The sequence below is a fragment of the Camellia sinensis genome, chromosome 14 (assembly GCF_055761805.1).
Source record: "Camellia sinensis isolate YWXY chromosome 14, ASM5576180v1, whole genome shotgun sequence".
NCBI classification, from domain to species: Eukaryota; Viridiplantae; Streptophyta; class Magnoliopsida; order Ericales; family Theaceae; genus Camellia; species Camellia sinensis.
Window position 1 is genome coordinate 69,737,997 of NC_138974.1, and position 19,164 is coordinate 69,757,160.

General features: G+C 35.4%; 1 protein-coding gene and 1 pseudogene across 8 annotated transcripts; one reads left to right on the top strand and one right to left on the bottom strand.

Moving 5' to 3' along the window:
* The first annotated feature begins 287 nt into the window (after positions 1 to 287).
* LOC114295738 (phosphatidylinositol/phosphatidylcholine transfer protein SFH8) lies at positions 288 to 18,881 on the top strand. Of its 7 annotated transcripts, XM_082904353.1 has the most exons (9): positions 355 to 602; positions 728 to 818; positions 6,105 to 6,216; positions 6,469 to 6,664; positions 12,950 to 13,122; positions 13,818 to 13,913; positions 16,010 to 16,266; positions 17,648 to 17,868; positions 18,279 to 18,881. In XM_082904353.1, the coding sequence occupies exons 4-9, from the start codon at positions 6,470 to 6,472 to the stop codon at positions 18,624 to 18,626; spliced, it is 1,290 nt and encodes a 429-aa protein (XP_082760479.1). In that variant the 5' UTR covers positions 355 to 602; positions 728 to 818; positions 6,105 to 6,216; position 6,469; the 3' UTR covers positions 18,627 to 18,881. The 7 variants fall into 7 exon arrangements, with proteins under 7 accessions (XP_082760478.1, XP_028095852.2, XP_082760479.1 ...); XM_082904352.1 differs by lacking the exon at positions 728 to 818 and having other exon boundaries at positions 288 to 602; XM_082904349.1 differs by having other exon boundaries at positions 6,105 to 6,664.
* On the bottom strand, positions 9,324 to 11,732 carry LOC145806713 (chromatin structure-remodeling complex protein BSH pseudogene; annotated as a pseudogene). The gene has a single exon (XR_014350180.1). The product of XR_014350180.1 is annotated as a chromatin structure-remodeling complex protein BSH pseudogene (transcript).
* Positions 18,882 to 19,164: the final 283 nt, after the last annotated feature.

Below are 19,164 nucleotides of genomic sequence, written 5' to 3' on the forward strand. Positions count from 1 at the left end.
AGAAGGTGATATGATATATATAGTGATATTTTTATTTAAAATGAGAAAAATAATTTTATATGTGAATTTTATTTAAAATAATATGATAATGATATTTTTAAATAAAAAAAATATAACACAATAATTTTTTTATACAAACTGGTATTTTTTAAATTTAAGCTCACAGTGGTTAGTATTTTTATTTGAAATAAAGGAATCATAAAAAATTACATTGCAAAAAAAATATATTCTTTGAATGATATAATTATTTTTTAAGTTATTAATTGTAATAATAAATATTTTGATTTGAAATGACATTGAACTAATGACATGCTCTAATTTTGTATACGCACGCATTTGTTCCCCATCGTAAAGTTAACCCGCCGGCGAGTTGGAGCTCCATTTTGAGGCCCGCCCGACGCCGACCCGTAAAAATTCACCTGCCACGCGGGCTTCTGCACTCTCTCTCTCTCTCTCTCTGTCTAATCAGATGCAAAATTCCCAGCCAATTATCACCGAAATGCAACACTGAAAAGCTCTGCGACTGCTTGGGACCGACCTTGATGAATTTCGATCCCTCTGAATCTCTGATGGCCTGATGATATTATTAATTAATTCTCGAGGTAAATATTTAATATTCGATTCAAACTCAAAATTCTCCGATCAAATTCACCCCCTCTTCTCTAAACAAGTAATTTTTTATTTTATTTTATTATTAGTATGGCTTCTTTTTCTGTGATAACTTCAGATTTTTGGTTTTTGCGTGTTGGTGTGATATTCAATGAAGTGATTGATTAATTTCATCTGAAGTTTGTTCTATCAGAGAAATTTGACAAGAGGTGAATTCTATGGCTGTGTTTGACTTTGGCTGCATGGAATCTGTTGTTGTGAGTTGTCTTGCGTTTTTACTTTTTACAGACGCAGAGGCCCGGAAGTTTGGAGGTTTTCATTGTTTTTTTTTGGCTAGGGTTTCTGATGCAGGACGAATAGGGACAGCTACAGAAGAGCTGTTCTGGGGCTGTGAAGGTGCTGAAATTTAAGGGAAAAAAAGAAAAGAGAAGAAGATAGATTTAAGGATAGTTTGGGATGCATTTTTTGACTTTTTATGAAATATGGGTTGGGTTTGGGTTGGGTTTGAATTGATGTGGTAGAGAAGTGATGTGAATAAATAAGATAACGTGACTTAAATAGGATAGTGACTTTTTGACTTTTTGTCTTTTTTAGTACATGACAAACAAGGCCTTCGGAATCACTCCTAGAATTTCTTAAGTATCATTGATTGCATCATACAATCTGTAAAGAAGCTTTAAAGTTCTCAACTTTTTATAAAATATCAACTTTATTGAATTGTAGACATTACATGACTTTATATAAAATTATGGAGAAATTCTATTTTCACACATATAGTTAGCTCATGGCACACATTTAATAAAATATTAATTTAATGACAATTATATTTTAAATAAAAATGATTATAATAGACATTCCATAACATCTATAATATTATATGAAACAATTCTCTGTACACATCTTTTTAAGAATAAAAAAAATTCAATATACACCTTTTGAGTTAGGAAAAAAGAAAAGAAAAGAAAGTAAACCGTAGTTTTTCCATTGTTGTCACATTGTTGAGAGAGATTACTTTTTTTTTTTTTTTTTTTTTTTGGGATTCAATTGAAATTAACTAAGAAGATTGAAGAACAGGGTTAAGGATTGTTAACCAGCGAAGCAAAACCTCAAAAAAAAAAAAAATAGTGAACGTGCTCTGCTATTTGGTTTATGATTGATTATTTTTGGTTTGTCTTCTTATCAACATAAAATGCTCTTTGGTTTATGATTGAAAAACTTGGTTGAGGAACTAAAATTAGCTAAGAAGATTGAAGAATTGAGGATTTTTTTTTTTTTTTTTGGTTCTCTGAGAGACGCTTCACTCAGCTTCTTCAAACATATTTTCTTTTGACTTATAATAGCCCGTCATGCACGATCTCTTTTCTCTCAAATTACATGTTTTCGCTCTGATAATCCAATTCCATTGTTTTTGCGATAATTCTTTGCTGATACAACTTTATGTTCACAATCAACATAAATTTTGTGGTAACTTTCTACTGTAAAATCAACTTGAAATTTTGTTCACAATCAACTTCAGTACAAAGTCTGCAGGAAAAGCTGAGTGAAGGGTCTACAAATTTTGCACAGTACACGAGTGCAAAGTCTGCAAGAAGTAAAATTAACTAAGAAGATTTAAGCGTCTCTCTTTGCACTGCACCGTGGGTCTATAAATTTCCAAACCGTAACAGTAGTAGTGCTTGTGAAAGGAGGGACTAGTGTGTGGAATGAGGGTTGAAGGGGTGTGTATAATGATATGAGTGAAGGGTATATTCGATACATTTAATGTATGGATTGAGAAAACTAATTAATAATTAAATTATAAAGTGTGTACTGAGAAATAGTGTGGATTGAGATAATTAAGTGTGTGGAAATAGATTTTTCCAAAATTATGAGACTTCCTAAATCAACTATAACCAAAAAAAAAATACTATTAAAATATCTTTAATTTCTAAAACTAATTTAAGACCAAATAACCTCACAAAATGATTCATGGGCAACCTATACATGTCAGTAAATATAAAATTATCAAAATATCCCTCACCTAAAAATCCTAGAAAATATAAAAATAATTATAAAATAGAACTATAATAATATTAGAAATATGATTATGTATGGTTCCTATTGATTTCTCTTTAAAACCATTCCAATTTTCAAATATTGCCGCTTTTTTTGAATTTACTTTTCCTCGAGCTTCTTATATTCTGCATCATTCTATCTTGGTTGGAAAAAACTCAACCTTGAGTTTTGAAGTGTTGAAGTATAAGCATCCACAAGCTTTGAAGTTGTATCCGCGACTTCATTTTAAAATCTTTAAGTTGTCGCCGTCTTTTATTTGTTGGAGATAGGAACAAAAATTTTGAGAAATTGATCTTGTCTTTCATGTTACTAAATATGTCAGGAATGACAACATCAATAGAAGGAATTGAAACATTCTTTAATTGATCCAAATCTTAGGCTGCAAAATTCATTCCATGCATTCTGTTGTTGTTTGGCTTTGCTGGAGAGAATTTAGGCAGCAAATTGGTGACTTGTAAGGCCTTATTAGAGTTAGTATCAGCAACTTGTTGCTGTAATTCTTCAATTCCTACATCTTGTGTGGCCTTCGAATCTTTTATTTGGACAATATCTATAGGCTCTAGAGGTTGTGGCTCTGAAATAGACTCAGCCAGTAACTTATTAACATCTAAAGACAAATCTGGTTCTAGACCAGCAACTTGTTCTTGAGATTCTTGAACAACAATTTTTATAGGGGGATTGTTGGATTTCTTTTGAATCATCAATAACTGCTTTTTCATTTTTCGAAATTTGGTCATCTTTCCCCATGGAAAAAGTTTGCTTGTCATCTACAAAATCTATCTTGGAACACACAGAATTTGGGTTGATGAATTTTTTCAAAGTTGGTGCCTCTTGGGGTGTTTTTGATTCATCAATCAGATTATTTTTTCCCTTATAATCTGACTGTTTACGACCTTCTGTTGAGCTGCTCATTTTTCTAAAGAATTAAGCCGAACTTTAAAACCATCTAACTGCTCCACAATTTAAAAAAAAAAATTGATCTCTTTGGTTTTCAGAAAACATTCCCCTTTCGAGAGATCTTCTAGGATGTGTAGACATGTTTCGGAAATTCCACAAAACAATAGGATCTTTTGCTCTGATACCAAATTGATGTAGGACGAATAGGGACAACGACGTAAAGGTTGTTCTAGGGATGTGAAGGTGCTGAAATTTAAGGGGGGGAAAAAAAGAAAAGAGAAGAAGATAAATCTAGGAATCACTCCTAGAATTCCGTAGGCATCACACTAAGGGTTTGATTGCATTACCCAACCCATAAAGAAGCTTTAAAGCTCTCAACTTTTTATAAAATATCAATTTTATTGAATTATAGGCATTACATGGCTTTATATAGAATTAGGAGACTTCCTAAATCAATTATAACCCAAAAAAAAAAACTACGAAAATATCTTTAATTTCTAAAACTAATTTAAAGACCAAGTAAGAAACAAAAACAAAGACTAATTAAATAACTTGACCCACAAAACAACCCATGGGCAACCCTTACAACCCGTGCCAGTAAATATAAAATTATCAAAATACCCCTCGCCTAAAAATCCTGGAAAATATAAAAATAATCATAAAATAAAACTATAATACTATTAGAAACATGATTATGTATGGCTCCTATCGATTTCTTTTTGAAACCATTCCAATTTCCAAAGATCGCCATTTTTTTGAATTTACTCTTCCTCAAGCTTCTTATATTCTGCATCCATTTCAGCATGAGACTATGACAGTGTTGTAGAGTGGTTGAGTTGAGAGGTTCAGAACTTTGTAATCCTTATTGCGCATAGTGGGTTTGATTTCCTCATCTCCATGCCCGTAGGCACATTGCCCAACCATGTATATCTTATATTATGCGTGTTTGCTTCATTTCTCTTTACTGTTTTGTGACTGGATGCCCTTCGATTTCTGCATAATCCTTGCCTTAGATTTGGAATTTGAGACATTTTGAAGTTATAAAAAGGAGGTCTTCAATTCCAATTCCATTCCCAAGGTGTGCCCAATATAGAATGCAATTCATTCATGATTTGTGAATTCTTTGCAAAGTTTGTATATATCAGACTTTGCTTTCAAGGAGTTAGGTATAGAAGATCTCTGAGCTTGAAAATCATTCATGATTTATCTATCGTCTGATACAGTATATTTTGACAAGTGCAATTCATGAATCTCTAGGAAGATATTACTAAGGTTGCATGCCATCAATCATGTAAAAGATTGTATCACCAAGCTTGTTGAGATTAGATATTGAGCTTATTTTAGTCTATACTTTTTCCCATCTGTTTCTTAGTGCATAACAAGCAAGGAGATCCCTGTCCTTGGTCATAGTTTCTTTAAGTCATATCTCAACACATCTCTTTTTTAACCATCATAGATTGAGTTTATCATATCTTGTCCACTGTTGGTTGTTTGCCTCAAAGTATTTGTTTCTTATTAATGTCTCATTCATCTCAACATTCTCATCTTGCCAATGCTCTTTATCTTCTTCGTTTCTTTTCCATCTTGAATTAGCTATCCATGTAGTATCTTACAAACTCTAGTTTAGTAAGAACCTGCCGATCAAAATGTGCTTATCAAAAAAATAAAAATAAAAATGTAGCTCCTGATTATATTGTACTCCAATAGCACATCTCCACTTCATAGTTCTTTAAATTATCTATATTTTCTAGTGCGTTTAAGCAGTCTGAAATAATTAAAGTGATTGCTTTTTTGGGTATTTCTATGCCACTTTACTTTGTACATCATTTACTTATAACTGTCATTTCATACTTGGAACATTGTTCTTTCTTTCTTCAAAACTTATAGATTTCTAAGTATATTTTTAGTTCTAAGTTAGAAACACAAACACTATGCTGGATTCATGAACTAGAACTATTTCATCAACAAACAACATGCACCTTGTGACCTTTGTCCTACAATATGTCTGGTAAATTCATTTATGAGCAATACATAATGGTTAAGGTTCATACTGACCCTTGATATAAGTTTGTTTAATGGAAATTCATCGTTCTTTCTATTTTATGTAAAATTGCACTGTTACCATTTGATTTAAAATTCTTTTTTTGACTTACACTTTGCATGATTGCATCCTCTTTGATTTTAAGCTGGGAATTGGAAATAAAGATTACCGTTGATATCTTTTTCTATAACGGATGAATGTAATTACTGTTGTTGTTCTCATAACATGAACTCGAACCATTTTGGCATAAAATGTTGTCCTTGTATGATCTTTAATATGACAATTGATAAAGGATTAGGGGATATTACTCAGTTTTGACTCGTGTGTATTTGTAATCAATATTTTCCTTTTCAAAATATAAAGATTGCACAAAAGGATGACAAAATATATTTTGGAACATGAAACCATCACTGGCAGTTGTTAAAGATTATATTTGGTGTGCAAAATCATGCTCACCTTCATTTGCTCAAACAAATGCTCATCTTATCTATGCTACTCACAGGCTCTTATTCAAAATGGCTCCATTGATTGAGATCAGACTGTCGCTCTCCCAACATTTAGCCTATGCCCTTGTGAGAGATCCATTAATCTAGCAGTAAAAGTAATCACAGAGGGTGGGCCTTTTCTTTTTTATTTATATTTTTTTCTTCCTTAAATTGTATTGTAGTTTATTCATTGAATTAGATTAACTTCTATCACTTGTCTTCAATGGGGGACTCATTTGACAATCTTGGTTCAAGAAAAAACTCTGAGTTGACTAGTGTCATCAACAATAATAAAGTGTCTAAAAGCTGTTTAGTTGCCTCTAGCCCCAAGTCTTTCTCACAGAAAGCTACACAGCATGTAGTTTCATTCAATCCTATCAGGATGGGAAGGGGTACTGCTTTTGATGCGGCATTGTTTTTACTCAAGGTTGCTGCACTTGAGACAGTACGGAGGTTCTCAAGGGCAAAATGTCCATTTTTATGGCATGGAATTCAGGTGTTGCAAGTTCTTTGCTATCCACCATTGAAGTGGATCCAAAGATGGGCTCCTTTCAAGGGTTTAGTAAACAACATGCAGGTTGGTTCATGTGTGGTTGAAATCATTTTATGTTGGATTTACATTTAACAATGGCTGTACACATACATTAATGTTATCTCATTCATCTTCATGCAAGCTTCTCAAGATGCATTATGTCCTATAAATTAGCTAAAGTAATTAAGTGGTACAACTGTTGTCAGAAGCATGCTGATCTTGTTTAGATTCTCATTCTCATAGGCTTGTGTTTTTTTTGTGTGTGATGCTTCCAAATGAATGACACAAATTGTGTCATAAATATGGTTTGATTCATTCCATACCATTGTTTATTTTATTGGTGGTGCTACATGCACCAATTAGTATACTAACTAGTGTACCAATTAGTGTTATGACATTATTACTGATCGCATTTATTATACACATTACAAATACCCAAAACCTTTAAAATGACTATTAGTACACTAGTTAGTATACTGATTAGTACATATAGCATTATTCTTATTTTATGGGTAAATTACATTGACCTTCCATGAGTTTTGGAAAAAATATAGCAAGCCTCACATTTTTTACATAATTACACTGACATCTCTTTTAATAAGGTTAAAGGGACCAAAACCAATGCAGATGAATACACAAAGATAAATAAGGTAAAATATACATTTTAGTGTAAAAGAGATACTCTCTCTGTCCCAAAATAGTAGTCCCTTTTGGGGAATTTAACTTTTTTTTTATAGTACAATTATTATATTTTAAAAATATTAATTTTTCAAAATTACCCTTTGATAGTACATTTTTTTGGAAATGTCAATTGTCATAATTGTACTTTTTGTGTTATTAATGAATTTAAAAGAATGGCAAAATAGTAAATTTATATTATTTTATTCATTAATTTTTTAAACGGGATTAATATTCTGGGACAATGAAAAATAGAATAAGGGGCTAATATTTTGGGACGGAGGGAGTATCATTTTTACATCCATATGTCTTAGTGTTATGTAGATTAAAATTTTAAGGGAGTCCAATGTAATTCTGCCAAACTTGCAGGGCTTATTGTATTTTCTCCAAATCTCACGGAGGTTGGGTGTAATTTGCCCTTAGTTTATTTATTAATCTCATTTTCTATTTTCCAAAGCAAATTAATTTAGGGGGGCCAACGAATAATCACAACTTCTAATTTTTATTTTTATTTTGCAATCAATAACAATAGGATAATAAAAAAAATTTAAGCTAATAATAAACATAAAAACTTAAAAATTGATTAACAAATTTTCTAATGTATATACATTACATTGTCCCCAACAAGTTTTCATCCTTTGGTCTAGAGCTTATGCCTTTACCAAATGAAGCTCTACCTGAACAACAACAACAACAACAACAAAAGGTATAATGCTCTTGTTAGGAAAGTATAATCTATTTACTGATTGTTTGTCACCACAAACCATATAAAGCTTACCCAAACACCTAATTGAATGCAGCAAAAAAAAAAAAAAAAAATTGGTGTTTGTACCTACAAAAGGAAATTACTCATGTAAGCTATGTGATTGAATTTGATCTGAATTGAATTTCCAAGTTTCTTTTCTTACTTTAATAGTGATATTTTGAGGCATATGTGCCCCAAAAATCATATCTGATTGAAATTGTAGCCAATGAATTGATTCAAATCACAAATTTAGATGCACAATTTGTGATTTTAGATGCACAATTTGTGATTTGAATCAATCCATTGTCAAGCCTAATTTCATTACTAATTCTTTTCTTTTCTTTTCTTTTTGTTTTGTTTTGTTTTGTTTTTGTTTTGGTAAATCTTATTTTTCATTGCTTAAAACATTAGAGAGTTTGGTAATAGAGCACCCAAGCTATTTGGTGTAGAGTGGAATGCATTAACTTCACCTGCAAATCTGGTTTCATATCATATCTAATCTTGATATACTTTTCCTTCTTGGTCAATACGATTATAAGAAAGTACTCTATTTTTTCATAAAATACATATGAGTTGATTAATTAGTTCACACTCAAAGTTGTAGATTAGCTAACTGCACATTCTTTATGCTTCTCTTATTTCTTACATAGTAAGGTAGATTAAAAGAAAATCTTGAAATGATAACTAGCCCCTTTATTTCAAGCACAAATCTCTTTCTGCGAGATGATCTTAACTGATTAAGTGTGGCTCTTCCTTGCCAAATGCCTACACCATTTACCCCCCAACCAAAGAACAATTCACAATATTCATGCCATAGTAGTTAAGCTTTAAAATCCAAGCCCTATCATCCCTGAAAAATTGATTTAAATAATGATTATATATGGTTCTTGGGTAGAACTCAACCCCAAAAGTTAGCTATTGAGGTGAGAGTGTCCTCACGCATATATGCGTAACATTACCTTAGTACGCCAACAATGTAGGACTTTGCTGCTGTTAATGTACACCTAAACCTACTCCACTAAACCTAACCCACTACACCACTCCACCTCCACTTCACCTACTCCACTACACACTCCACTTCACTTACTCCACCACTCCACCTCCACTTCACATCTCCATCTCCTATATAATGTACATACAATCAATATCTATACAATTCTCTATTTCTCTTTACATTATATTTCTACATGGTATCAGAGCAAGTTTAGAACTTAGTATTTTCGCTTCACCGGCGGGCGGCAACCTCACCTTAGCCGCCCGCCGGACCTCAACCTATTCCGCTGTCATCTCTATCAATACATATAGCTTCCAGTTCGCCGCCACCAGAGGCGACTTCTCTACATACAAAGATCAACCACTCTCATCTCTTTCTAGCTGGGTCTCTCTTCTCTTGCTTCAAGGGCATCTACTTCCTCATTCGACAGAATATCAACAATGGGTTCATAGACATCCCATTCCCTTCTCTTCCGAATGGCACTGGATTTGTTACCAAATAACTTCATCAAGTCTACTGCAGTTCCACCTGCCTTACTGGCTGGGAATTGTTCAGCCCCTCTGCGACCCTTCTTGTTTATTCTAGTTTCCCTTGTTGAAGCTACACTTTGGATTGCAATCTCATATAGTTGTTCCCTAATTGCAACAGCAATTGCAGGTCCGACTTCAGGGTCTTCAATACCCAAATCTCTGCAGAAGGTTCTTGCAAATTCTTCTGGATCACTCTCAAAGTTGTTCAAGTCCCACAAAAACTGGTCCTTTATTAGCATATGATTCACTCGAAGATCAAGCTTGATGGGGACAATCTTCTCCCCATTGTACATATCTTGCCCTTCAAAAGATCGAAATTCTGTCAGCTGTGATTGAATGGATTAAGCAATCTGTGTAACAAATGCTGGAGGAAGCTTTAAGTCTTTAACTGTCTTCCTTGCAAATACTACCACCTCTGAATCTGGATCAGAAGGGTTCCAGGTAAACGCATCTCTGAACATCTGACCATCGATCTCGATGTCCAGACGAATTGGAACTAAATTATCGGCAGTTGGAATCCTGAACTTAACGGGATTCTTCGACGCAGCGGATGCTGCTGTGTGGTGTTTCATTGCTTCTTTTTTTGGCAGCCGCACTGTGAGTTACACCCGCACAGCTTTTGCCTTGCACCCATCACAGCACCCCATGTTTTTGTGAAAAATTGCTCCACTATTCTGTGATTCTCTCTCTGAGATGAAAAGACCAGTCTCTCTCTCTCAAACAACAAAGACCAATCTTTCTGATTTTTGGTGAAACCAACCCATCATTCCACCATCTCCCTCTTTTTTTCTAACTTATATTTTTGTACCACCGCCCACTCCATGATACCCATTTTTTATTATTATTATTATTATTATTATTATTCTTATTAAAAAAAAAAAAAAAAAAGAAAAACACCATTGCAAACAATTTACAAATTTGCACAACCAACCATATTTTATTCATCTCCGAGAACAACCCCGATCACACTTTTACACACACACACACACACACACACAAAAAAAAAAAAAAAAAAACAACCACATCCACAGGCGGGATTTTTCTTCTCTACTCTGCCGCCGGTCTCTTCTTCTTGCCTCCGTCCTGGGCGGCCCTTGACAGTGTTGCCTCCGTGTTTCCCACTCCACTGGGCACGATCACTCCTCCCTGCTCCTCCACTACAGCATATGGCGGACCTCCAAATCGGAACATAACGGTGGCCTTCCGCTTCAGCTCCTTATTTTCCGCCTTTAGCACACTTATCTCTGCTCGCGCATCCTTATACATGCGTTGGAGCAGAGCCAGCTGGGCGTTTAACTGCTGCACCTCATTTGTCCTACTCTGCAGCCGGTGCGACAGGTTTGTGACCGCCGTCATGGTCTCCACACAAGACTTCAAAGTATACTGATTGGCCTCAATATCAGTTTGCACCGCCATTTTTTGCTCCACCGACCGCATCGGAAAGTTCAACGAAGCAAAACCAGAGGCGCTTGGTTGAGGTTCACTGGCCACCGCACCAGTTATCTCTCTTGTTGACTCGTTGAGGTCGGGAAAGAGAGTGAGCAGACCACGGGACGAAGAGGCCATATTCTGGGTAGCTGAACGGGAAGACGAGGCCATGTTATGGGTTGCTGAGTGTTTCAGAGAAGGGTTGGTTACAGAATGGCAACAGAGTGTTCCAGAATCTCTTTCTCAGAAACGGAAGAGTTTTTTCAAAGAATTTTCGGCGGTTTCAGACTGGTTTGCACAGCCTCCGCCTCAACCTTGGTTAAATAGCCGAGGCAGACACGCGCATCATGCGCCTCTCGGCGCTCGCCGACAACATGGGCGCTCCTTTTGATAGGCACGCCTTTTTATGGATTGGGCACGCCTTTTGATGGCAAGCCTTTTGAAAGATTGGGCACACCTTTTGAGGGTGCGGCTTTTTATGGGTCCGACAAAACTCTATAAACTGTCCCGACATTGATTCCGGTTAGCTCCTTCATGGGTCCGACAAGACTCTGTAAACTGTCCCGACATTGATTCCGGTTAGTTTCTACAAGGGTCCGACAAGACTCTGTAAACTGTCCCGACATTGATTCCGGTTAGCTCCTTCATGGGTCCGACAAGACTCTGTAAACTGTCCCGACATTGATTCCGGTTAGCTCCTTCATAGGTCCGACAAGACTCTGTAAACTGTCCCGACATTGATTCCGGTTAGTTTCTACAAGGGTCCAGTAAGACTCCGTAAACTGTCACATCAACTGTCACAATATTGTCTGCTACAACGGTCCGACATGACCCCATAAACTGTCGTCTACATCGGTCTGCCATAACCATACAGTCTTCTACAACGGTCTGACACGACCATACAGTGTCTCCTATCCTTTTTTATTTTATGTATTCGTCTATTTTCTTGTTTTGTTACTCCCTTCAAACTCAAGTTGGTTTGTGTCTAACCTCCTTGAGTTTGAGGGGGGCTGTTAATGTACACCTAAACCTACTCCACTAAACCTAACCCACTACACCACTCCACCTCCACTTCACCTACTCCACTACACACTCCACTTCACCTACTCCACCACTCCACCTCCACTTCACATCTCCATCTCCTATATAATGTACATACAATCAATATCTATACAATTCTCTATTTCTCTTTACATTATATTTCTACAGCTGCATACCCTCCCTCCCGCCTAGCATGCTCACTCAAAAGCACTTGAGACGTGCAGGCCAGGGACACACACCCTACCCATCCTTGAATGCTCCGGCTTTGATACCATATTACATGGTCTTAGGTAGAACTTATATATTACTTTAATGGAACTATGGATCGACAATTTTTTTTTTTTTCTTTTCAGTACTGTATTTTATTTGAAGAATTGGATCAATAGAGAAACATTATTTTATTTGTGTGTGTGTGAGAAAGATATTACTCACCTTCTTCAATAGTCATTTGCCACTGATAGGTGGTGAATGGTATTGGCAGCGGTTGGTGGTCATATGGGAAGAAGACAGAAGAGAGAGTTAAGCAAAGATAAATGAACTTTGGATTTTTGAAGTGTAATAATAATGGTATATAATTGACCCCATTAATTGAATCTGAAGATGGAAAGGTTGAAAGAAATTTTAAATTTTATTTTTCAACCCAAAGATGTATGAATGGGTTTCCTATCAACCAAATGCAATACCTTTGATTGCTGGAGCATCTCAATATTTGTTTTGGAGTCTTCTCCAATGATTCCATCAGTGCTTTATGGGTTATTGTGAATTGCATGTCCTGCATTATTGTGTTGGTGTGATTCAGGTTATACATTGTCCAGAATATTTGTCATATGTTATGCTCATATCTGCTCATTGATTAATCTGGAAAATACCTATCAACTTGGCTCTTGATTGTTTTGACTTATATGTGCTGGCAGGCATTATCGAGGCCATTACTTGTCCTTTCTATTGCAACTTCTTTCTCTGACAAATCAGGGTGCAGTAACTTCACCTCAGATGCTATCAATGATTCCCATAGCCTGAATGATTCTCAGGCATCTTCAGAATTAAATTCAGAGATACCTTCTGTGCAGTCTACTGTTGAAACAAGGTACATTAAGGGAAATTTCATATGTTAATTCACATCTTATGACTTTATAGAAAAATTGATGATGGACAATAAATTGAATTCCATATTTGTTGAAATATAATACCTTAATACATTCACATATGGAATACATGAAGCAGAATAGGGTTGCATTGTATTTGTTCTGGCGGTGGCCTAGAAACGGCGTTCACTTGATCTTACGAAAATTGAGTACAACAATCACTTGTTCTTTAGCATTTTTATTTTCTTTTGTTGGGCCAGACATGTTTACACACTTGCATTTCACATGATCTTATGTCTACATGCATGCATGTGTTTCTATTCATGTCTCAAAATGTCTCTATGTTTTACAGCTTGTTTTATACAAATATTTTTCTTCATGAATTTTGTACATATTTCTTCTTAGAAAATCCAACTATTCTCAAATTGTCTATGATACTTTAGCTCAGTTTTATTTTTGGTTTCTTCCTTACTATCAACTGCCATTTGGACGGCATCTCATACCCAGTTGAATTACTTAGAAACTTATTTGAGTTCTGATATGTTTATTTGTGAGTTCTCAGTCACTTGCATATCTTGGTGACCTAACATCAAAGCAGAAGTCATTGCAATTCTTTCTAGGTAGTTTGATTCTCATTTATTATTTATCTTAAGCTTTGGGTGTTTTTGACTACTCGTTTTATTCATTTATTTTGCAGGATTGTTGATGCAAATCCTCGAAGTCAATCATTTACAAATTGGTTGCTTCAACTCTATGAAGAGCTAGAAAATCAGGGGATTACTTTACCAGAAAGGTGATTCTACACAATCATATTACTCAGTAAAGATTTACTCTCCTAAGAAAAATTATTCTGTGAACAACAGTAATCAAAGAAAGGATCTATGTAACCAATATCTTAAGGCAATGATGGGCCAGGCTTGCAGAGCTCACCCACCTTATGAAGGTTAGGGGGTCTAGAGTAGGGCCCAAGAGACCCAAATCGGTTTGGTGCCCTAGCGGTGCGGCACATCTCCTTAACCTACTTAAGTAGCTGGCCGAGGCTTGTGCCCTAGCCCTTAGATGAATCTTCAGATGTCTTGGTCTGGTCCTCTTGAGGGGGAGGGATAACTATTACCGGAATTGTGGCAATCCATGATTGGATCATACCTTTCTACTCTATAGCCCAGTTAATGCACTGGGTTCATTTATTGTGCAACCCAATTACGTTGTAGTCTTTGTTGGTCTTAGTGCTTGTTGTTGGTTAGGGCAGCCTGTTGTCCTTGACAGGTACAGGCCCTAGAGAGGTTGAGTTGAGACCCTATAAATACCCCATTAGGCCCAAAGCCTGCTGACGTCTCTTTTAGGGCTTTCTAGCTTGCACTCTATCCTACTGCAATCGCTTCTCACTCCCCCTTCAAGTTGCCTTTCTCTACGCTTAAGGTGAGCCCACTTGGACTTAGTAGCAGGAATTGCTGAAGTTGCTCACGAATTAGCCAAAGAAGCGCGATTCTATGCTTCTGAGGAAGAATTGGAGAAGAATTGCGAGTCTAATACTAGAGAAACGCAAGTCTAAGAAGATATGGAACTTATCTGGATTTGTCATCCTCACTCTCGACCTCAATCTCTTTGTCGATCATCACTGTCTTCTCTCAATCTTGTCGTCTCTCTCTATTGATCGATCGATCTCGTTGTCTCTCAATCGATCAATCAATTGATCTCCTCCTCTTCTCTTTACCTTATTCTGTCTCTCTCTTTCCTCTTCTTCTATTCCGTTTGTCCGTCTTCTTCTTCTCCTCTCCCGCTCTCTTCTCTTATTTTTTTTTTTAAGAAAATAAATAAAACAAATAATTTTTAACAAAGACATTTTAACATAATTAGATAAAAAAATAATATAAATATTTTGGAATAAATATTTTATAATAAATGAAAAAAAAAATCTAATAAAAGTATATAATTATAATATTTTAACATATGATTTTTTATACTTTTTTTTTTAATTTATAAGATATATATTTTCATCATCATTAGAGAAAAAAAATATATAATCTTACAATATATCTTTATATATTATATTATTTAATATATATACAAACGCTCCCCACCAACGATTCTTGGAATGTCTATGATTCCACACTCACGCTCCCGTTCCCGCTTCTGCTCCCATTTTGTACAACCATGCACTTGGACCTCTCTCCATCTTGTGTAGCCCAGTGAAACAATACTTTCTATCACGAAGTCCTAATTACTGATATGATTGAGTTGTCTAGCAAATTGCTTCTCTTTTCTTTGTGATAGCAAAGGCCAAAGAGAGCAAGTTTTTTCCAAAATTTTATCATTGTATTTCAGTGTCCTTTACTTCTATTTTTTCATTTTCTTTTTGGTGTTATGCTTTCTGATTGTACTTTGAGAGTTATATTATGTATAAGTATAATGTATTTCTTATGTGGACTAGCTGTTATGCTTTTCTTCCATGATTTATTAATGTGGTATTTTCTTTCATGTTATGATGTTCTTGTTTAACTTAGCAACATGCACCATCTGCCCCCATCTTTTTCTCTTTCATTGCCTTGATAACTTTGGATCTGTATTTCTTTATTCTTGCTGGTTTCCCTCGAACATTTTGATTTCTTTTGAAGCCTTCATCACCATGATAACTTTTCTAGCTCTGTCAGTAGGCTCTTTTTTGCAGAGACTGTCATTTGAACCTTTTCATTTTAGCATTTAGATTGTTTTCAATGTCAAACATTTCTCTCACTCGAAGAAATTTTTTAGGGCGACTAGGAAAATTAGGTAAGTGGCCCTGCAGCAGTGATTTGGGATCCACTGTATATTCTGTAGCTGGCATATTTATTTTTGAATTTCCTGTATTCTCTTGTTGCAAAGCAGCATGACACCATAATGTTTGTGCAGAATTGACGAGGATGAACTTCACAGATTTTATATTGCTGCAAATGGTGATTTTTCATGCTTGCTATCATCAGTCAAGAAGACAATCCGTTGGAGGGAGACTTATAACATTCTTTCAGGACATGAACTTGAAATGTGGTCTAGTATGGTCTTTTGGCATGGATTTGATGTGAAGTACAGGCCCTGCCTTATTGTACGCCTCGGGCTAGCTTGCAGCAGCTTGTCATCTCATGAAAGACCTTGCTTTCTTCAAGCTGTAGGTATGTCCATTTTTTCCCTTCAGTAAATTTTTGGGTTTCTTACTGTACACTAGTTGCTGGCCTTGCCTACATTGGATTATAAATCAGCATGTCATTTTCTATGTTTAAGCTGCTTTTGACTTGTATTCTCTGTTTGAAGTGTGTTCAAAGTCTCAAGCTTCTCTTTCTCAAAATCCAATCCATCCGCTAATGGAGTTGTGTGTTTTTCTGTTTTGCATAAACAATTTTATTTATTTATTTATTTATTTCTTATTCTAAGTTGTAAAGCAAAATATAGAAAAAGATGTGGATAGAAGGGTGAGAAAGAGAGAAAAAGAATATCAATGATATAGAATTCCAATATGGAAGGTTTATGGGTCATCTCCATCCCAACCCCATGATAAGATAATATGATTTTACCCCAATAAAGCAAACAAGCAGTATCTAATTTCATTTTCCTTTTTTTATTTTTCTTTTTCTTTTTTTTGGTGTGGGGAGGGGGAGATGTGATTTAAGGTCAGCATTTCATATGATTTAAAAAAAATTTTGCTGTGTATTTTAGCCTGGCCTTGTTAAGTAAGATCTTTGATGGATTTTAAAGTGCAGCAATGCTAAAAAAGTGCCCAAAAAATGAACCGTGAACCATATTCATTATGAGTGTGGTGTAGAATTTAAATTTACACCATACACTTTTTTTCTGGGCACTTTTATTAGGTTTGTATCTTTTTCGTTTCGAAGTGAAGACTAGTCAGCAGGAACACATTTATTTTGTTTGATACGATGGTATTGTGTAGTCATAGTTATTTATGAGTTGATGAAAAACTTTATCCATGAGTAGCACTATTTCTTGGCTTATCTGGCGGATTGCCACTGTTTTTATGTTGCCAATTCATAAATCATAAACATCAATTGAACAACTTTAGATCAAAGTGATGTGGAGGCACCATTAATTTTATGCTGTTACCTTCTATTTATTGCTTGGGACTTTATATTGATTGCACTTTCAACTCTTATCATATTGGCATAAAAAAACTTGGGATGTGCTTGCCATAATCGGCTGTCTTCGCGCTTGAATAACCTGTGCCAGTGTCTGAGGAAAATTGTTACACCTTGCTCCACTCAGAATTGCATTAGTTGATTTTGCTTGACCAGCAATGATTTCAAATTAATAGCACTATTTTAGATAGCAAAGGGGTGGGTTATGTGTGACAATACATATCAATGTGGTCACACCATATTATGTCCCTTGCTAAATGAGAACATTAAACCTAGAAGACAACTACCTCAGTGGAAACAGGTTATATTTTACCTCGATTTTTCTGTCAAATTTTTTTCGTTCTTTCACTTTTTTCTATCTAGTGGAAACATGTTAAAGCAGTTAATGATTGCATTCTAATTACAGTATCGCAAGTAGAGCATGGAATTCTGCATTTAGTTGACCGTGAAAATCCTCAAATTACTGTTTTGGTGGATTGCGAAGGAATGTCACGTTTGAGATTTCCCACTCAAATCATGAGATCATGTTTTGCTATTTTTCAAGATCACTTCCCAAATCGGCTTGGCTTTTTGTTTGCCATACGGCTTCCTCCAGATGTTCGAGTTATTGCACAAACTTTTATTCAAGTAAGCTCCTTCCTCCAATGAGGATTGAATGAATGCCTTTCTAGCTTCCTGTTCCATTTGTAGATATGATAATTAAAAGGGTAATTGTATTTGCATACAACACTTTATATCAGTACTCAATATTTGTGTTGTTTGGATATCAACTTAACAAAACAATAAATGTTTGGATATCAACTATTGAAGAGGATTTTTGTTCAAACAATTGGGTTTGTTTAGAAGTTGATATTCTGAACATTGGATTTTTGTTCTGAAATTGATATCCGAATGGCATAAATGGTGTTTACTGAAATAAAGTGTAGTGTGCGAATATAATTATCCTAATTAAAACATAATTATTTATCGTTTCTTAGTCATGGAATCTTGAGTATCTGTTTGTTTATGTACAAATGTGGTTTGTGGATCTCCCTCAGGTTCTGAAGCCCGTCACTCGGCAAAAGTTGAAAGTTGAAGGGGAGATGTACCAGGAGGTTCTCATGGAGAACTTTCCCACACTCCCATCATATCTTGGTGGCACTTGCAAGTGTATAAGATGTTCAAAGCTCAGCATTCGCAATATGGGACCGCCTCAAATGAATGATGTGGTCAGCTGTGACAACATGTCATCACCTCATCCAAGCAATATGACCAATACACACATGAATGGAAATTATGATCAGGTTTTGCGATCTGCCATAGTAAGCATCCTCATGCTCTGGGTTCTGATTGCTCTTCTTGCAGGAATATATGATCCTGAAAGCAGTCCATTTTTACCTTCCTAAGGTAACGAAAAGTGACCCTTTTCATTTCCCTTTTCTCTCTCTCTTGCATATAATAAGTTGCATCAGTTTTGTACTTTCTACTCTTTCGAATGTCCTTACAGAAATCAGATGAGAATATTATTTTGAGGTTGATTTCCTCAGGGTTTTTTTTAATTTTATATATATATATATATATATATTTCCTCTGGTTTGAAGGGTTGTCTTGTGACTCAAATGTGGTTCAAAAATCAGATGAGAATATTATTTTGAGGTTGATTTCCTCTGGGTTTTTTTTAATTTATATATATATATATATATATGTATTTCCTCTAGTTTGAAGGGTTGTCTTGTGACTCAAATGTGGTTCAAACATGATTGAGAACCCCACCTTCCCCCCATGTGGGGGTTGGCGATTGGAGGAAAAAAAAATAAAAAAAAAAATTCTAGCCAATCACAGCCCACTGCATCCTGGGTGTCACCCAGTGGACCCCAGTGGTGGTCCGAAGCATTTTTCAATGTGGTTTTGGCAATAGGCCAACATGTCTGTCCAAAAGAAAAT

Bases quoted from the DNA above. Each gene is read 5' to 3' on its own strand.
- LOC114295738 (XM_028240051.2), top strand. From the start codon at position 6,311: ATGGGGGACTCATTTGACAATCTTGGTTCAAGAAAAAACTCTGAGTTG. The intron at 13,914-16,009 runs GTGATTCTACAC...ATGTTTGTGCAG, and splicing joins GGGATTACTTTACCAGAAAG to AATTGACGAGGATGAACTTC. The intron at 17,869-18,278 runs GTAAGCTCCTTC...GATCTCCCTCAG, and splicing joins TTGCACAAACTTTTATTCAA to GTTCTGAAGCCCGTCACTCG.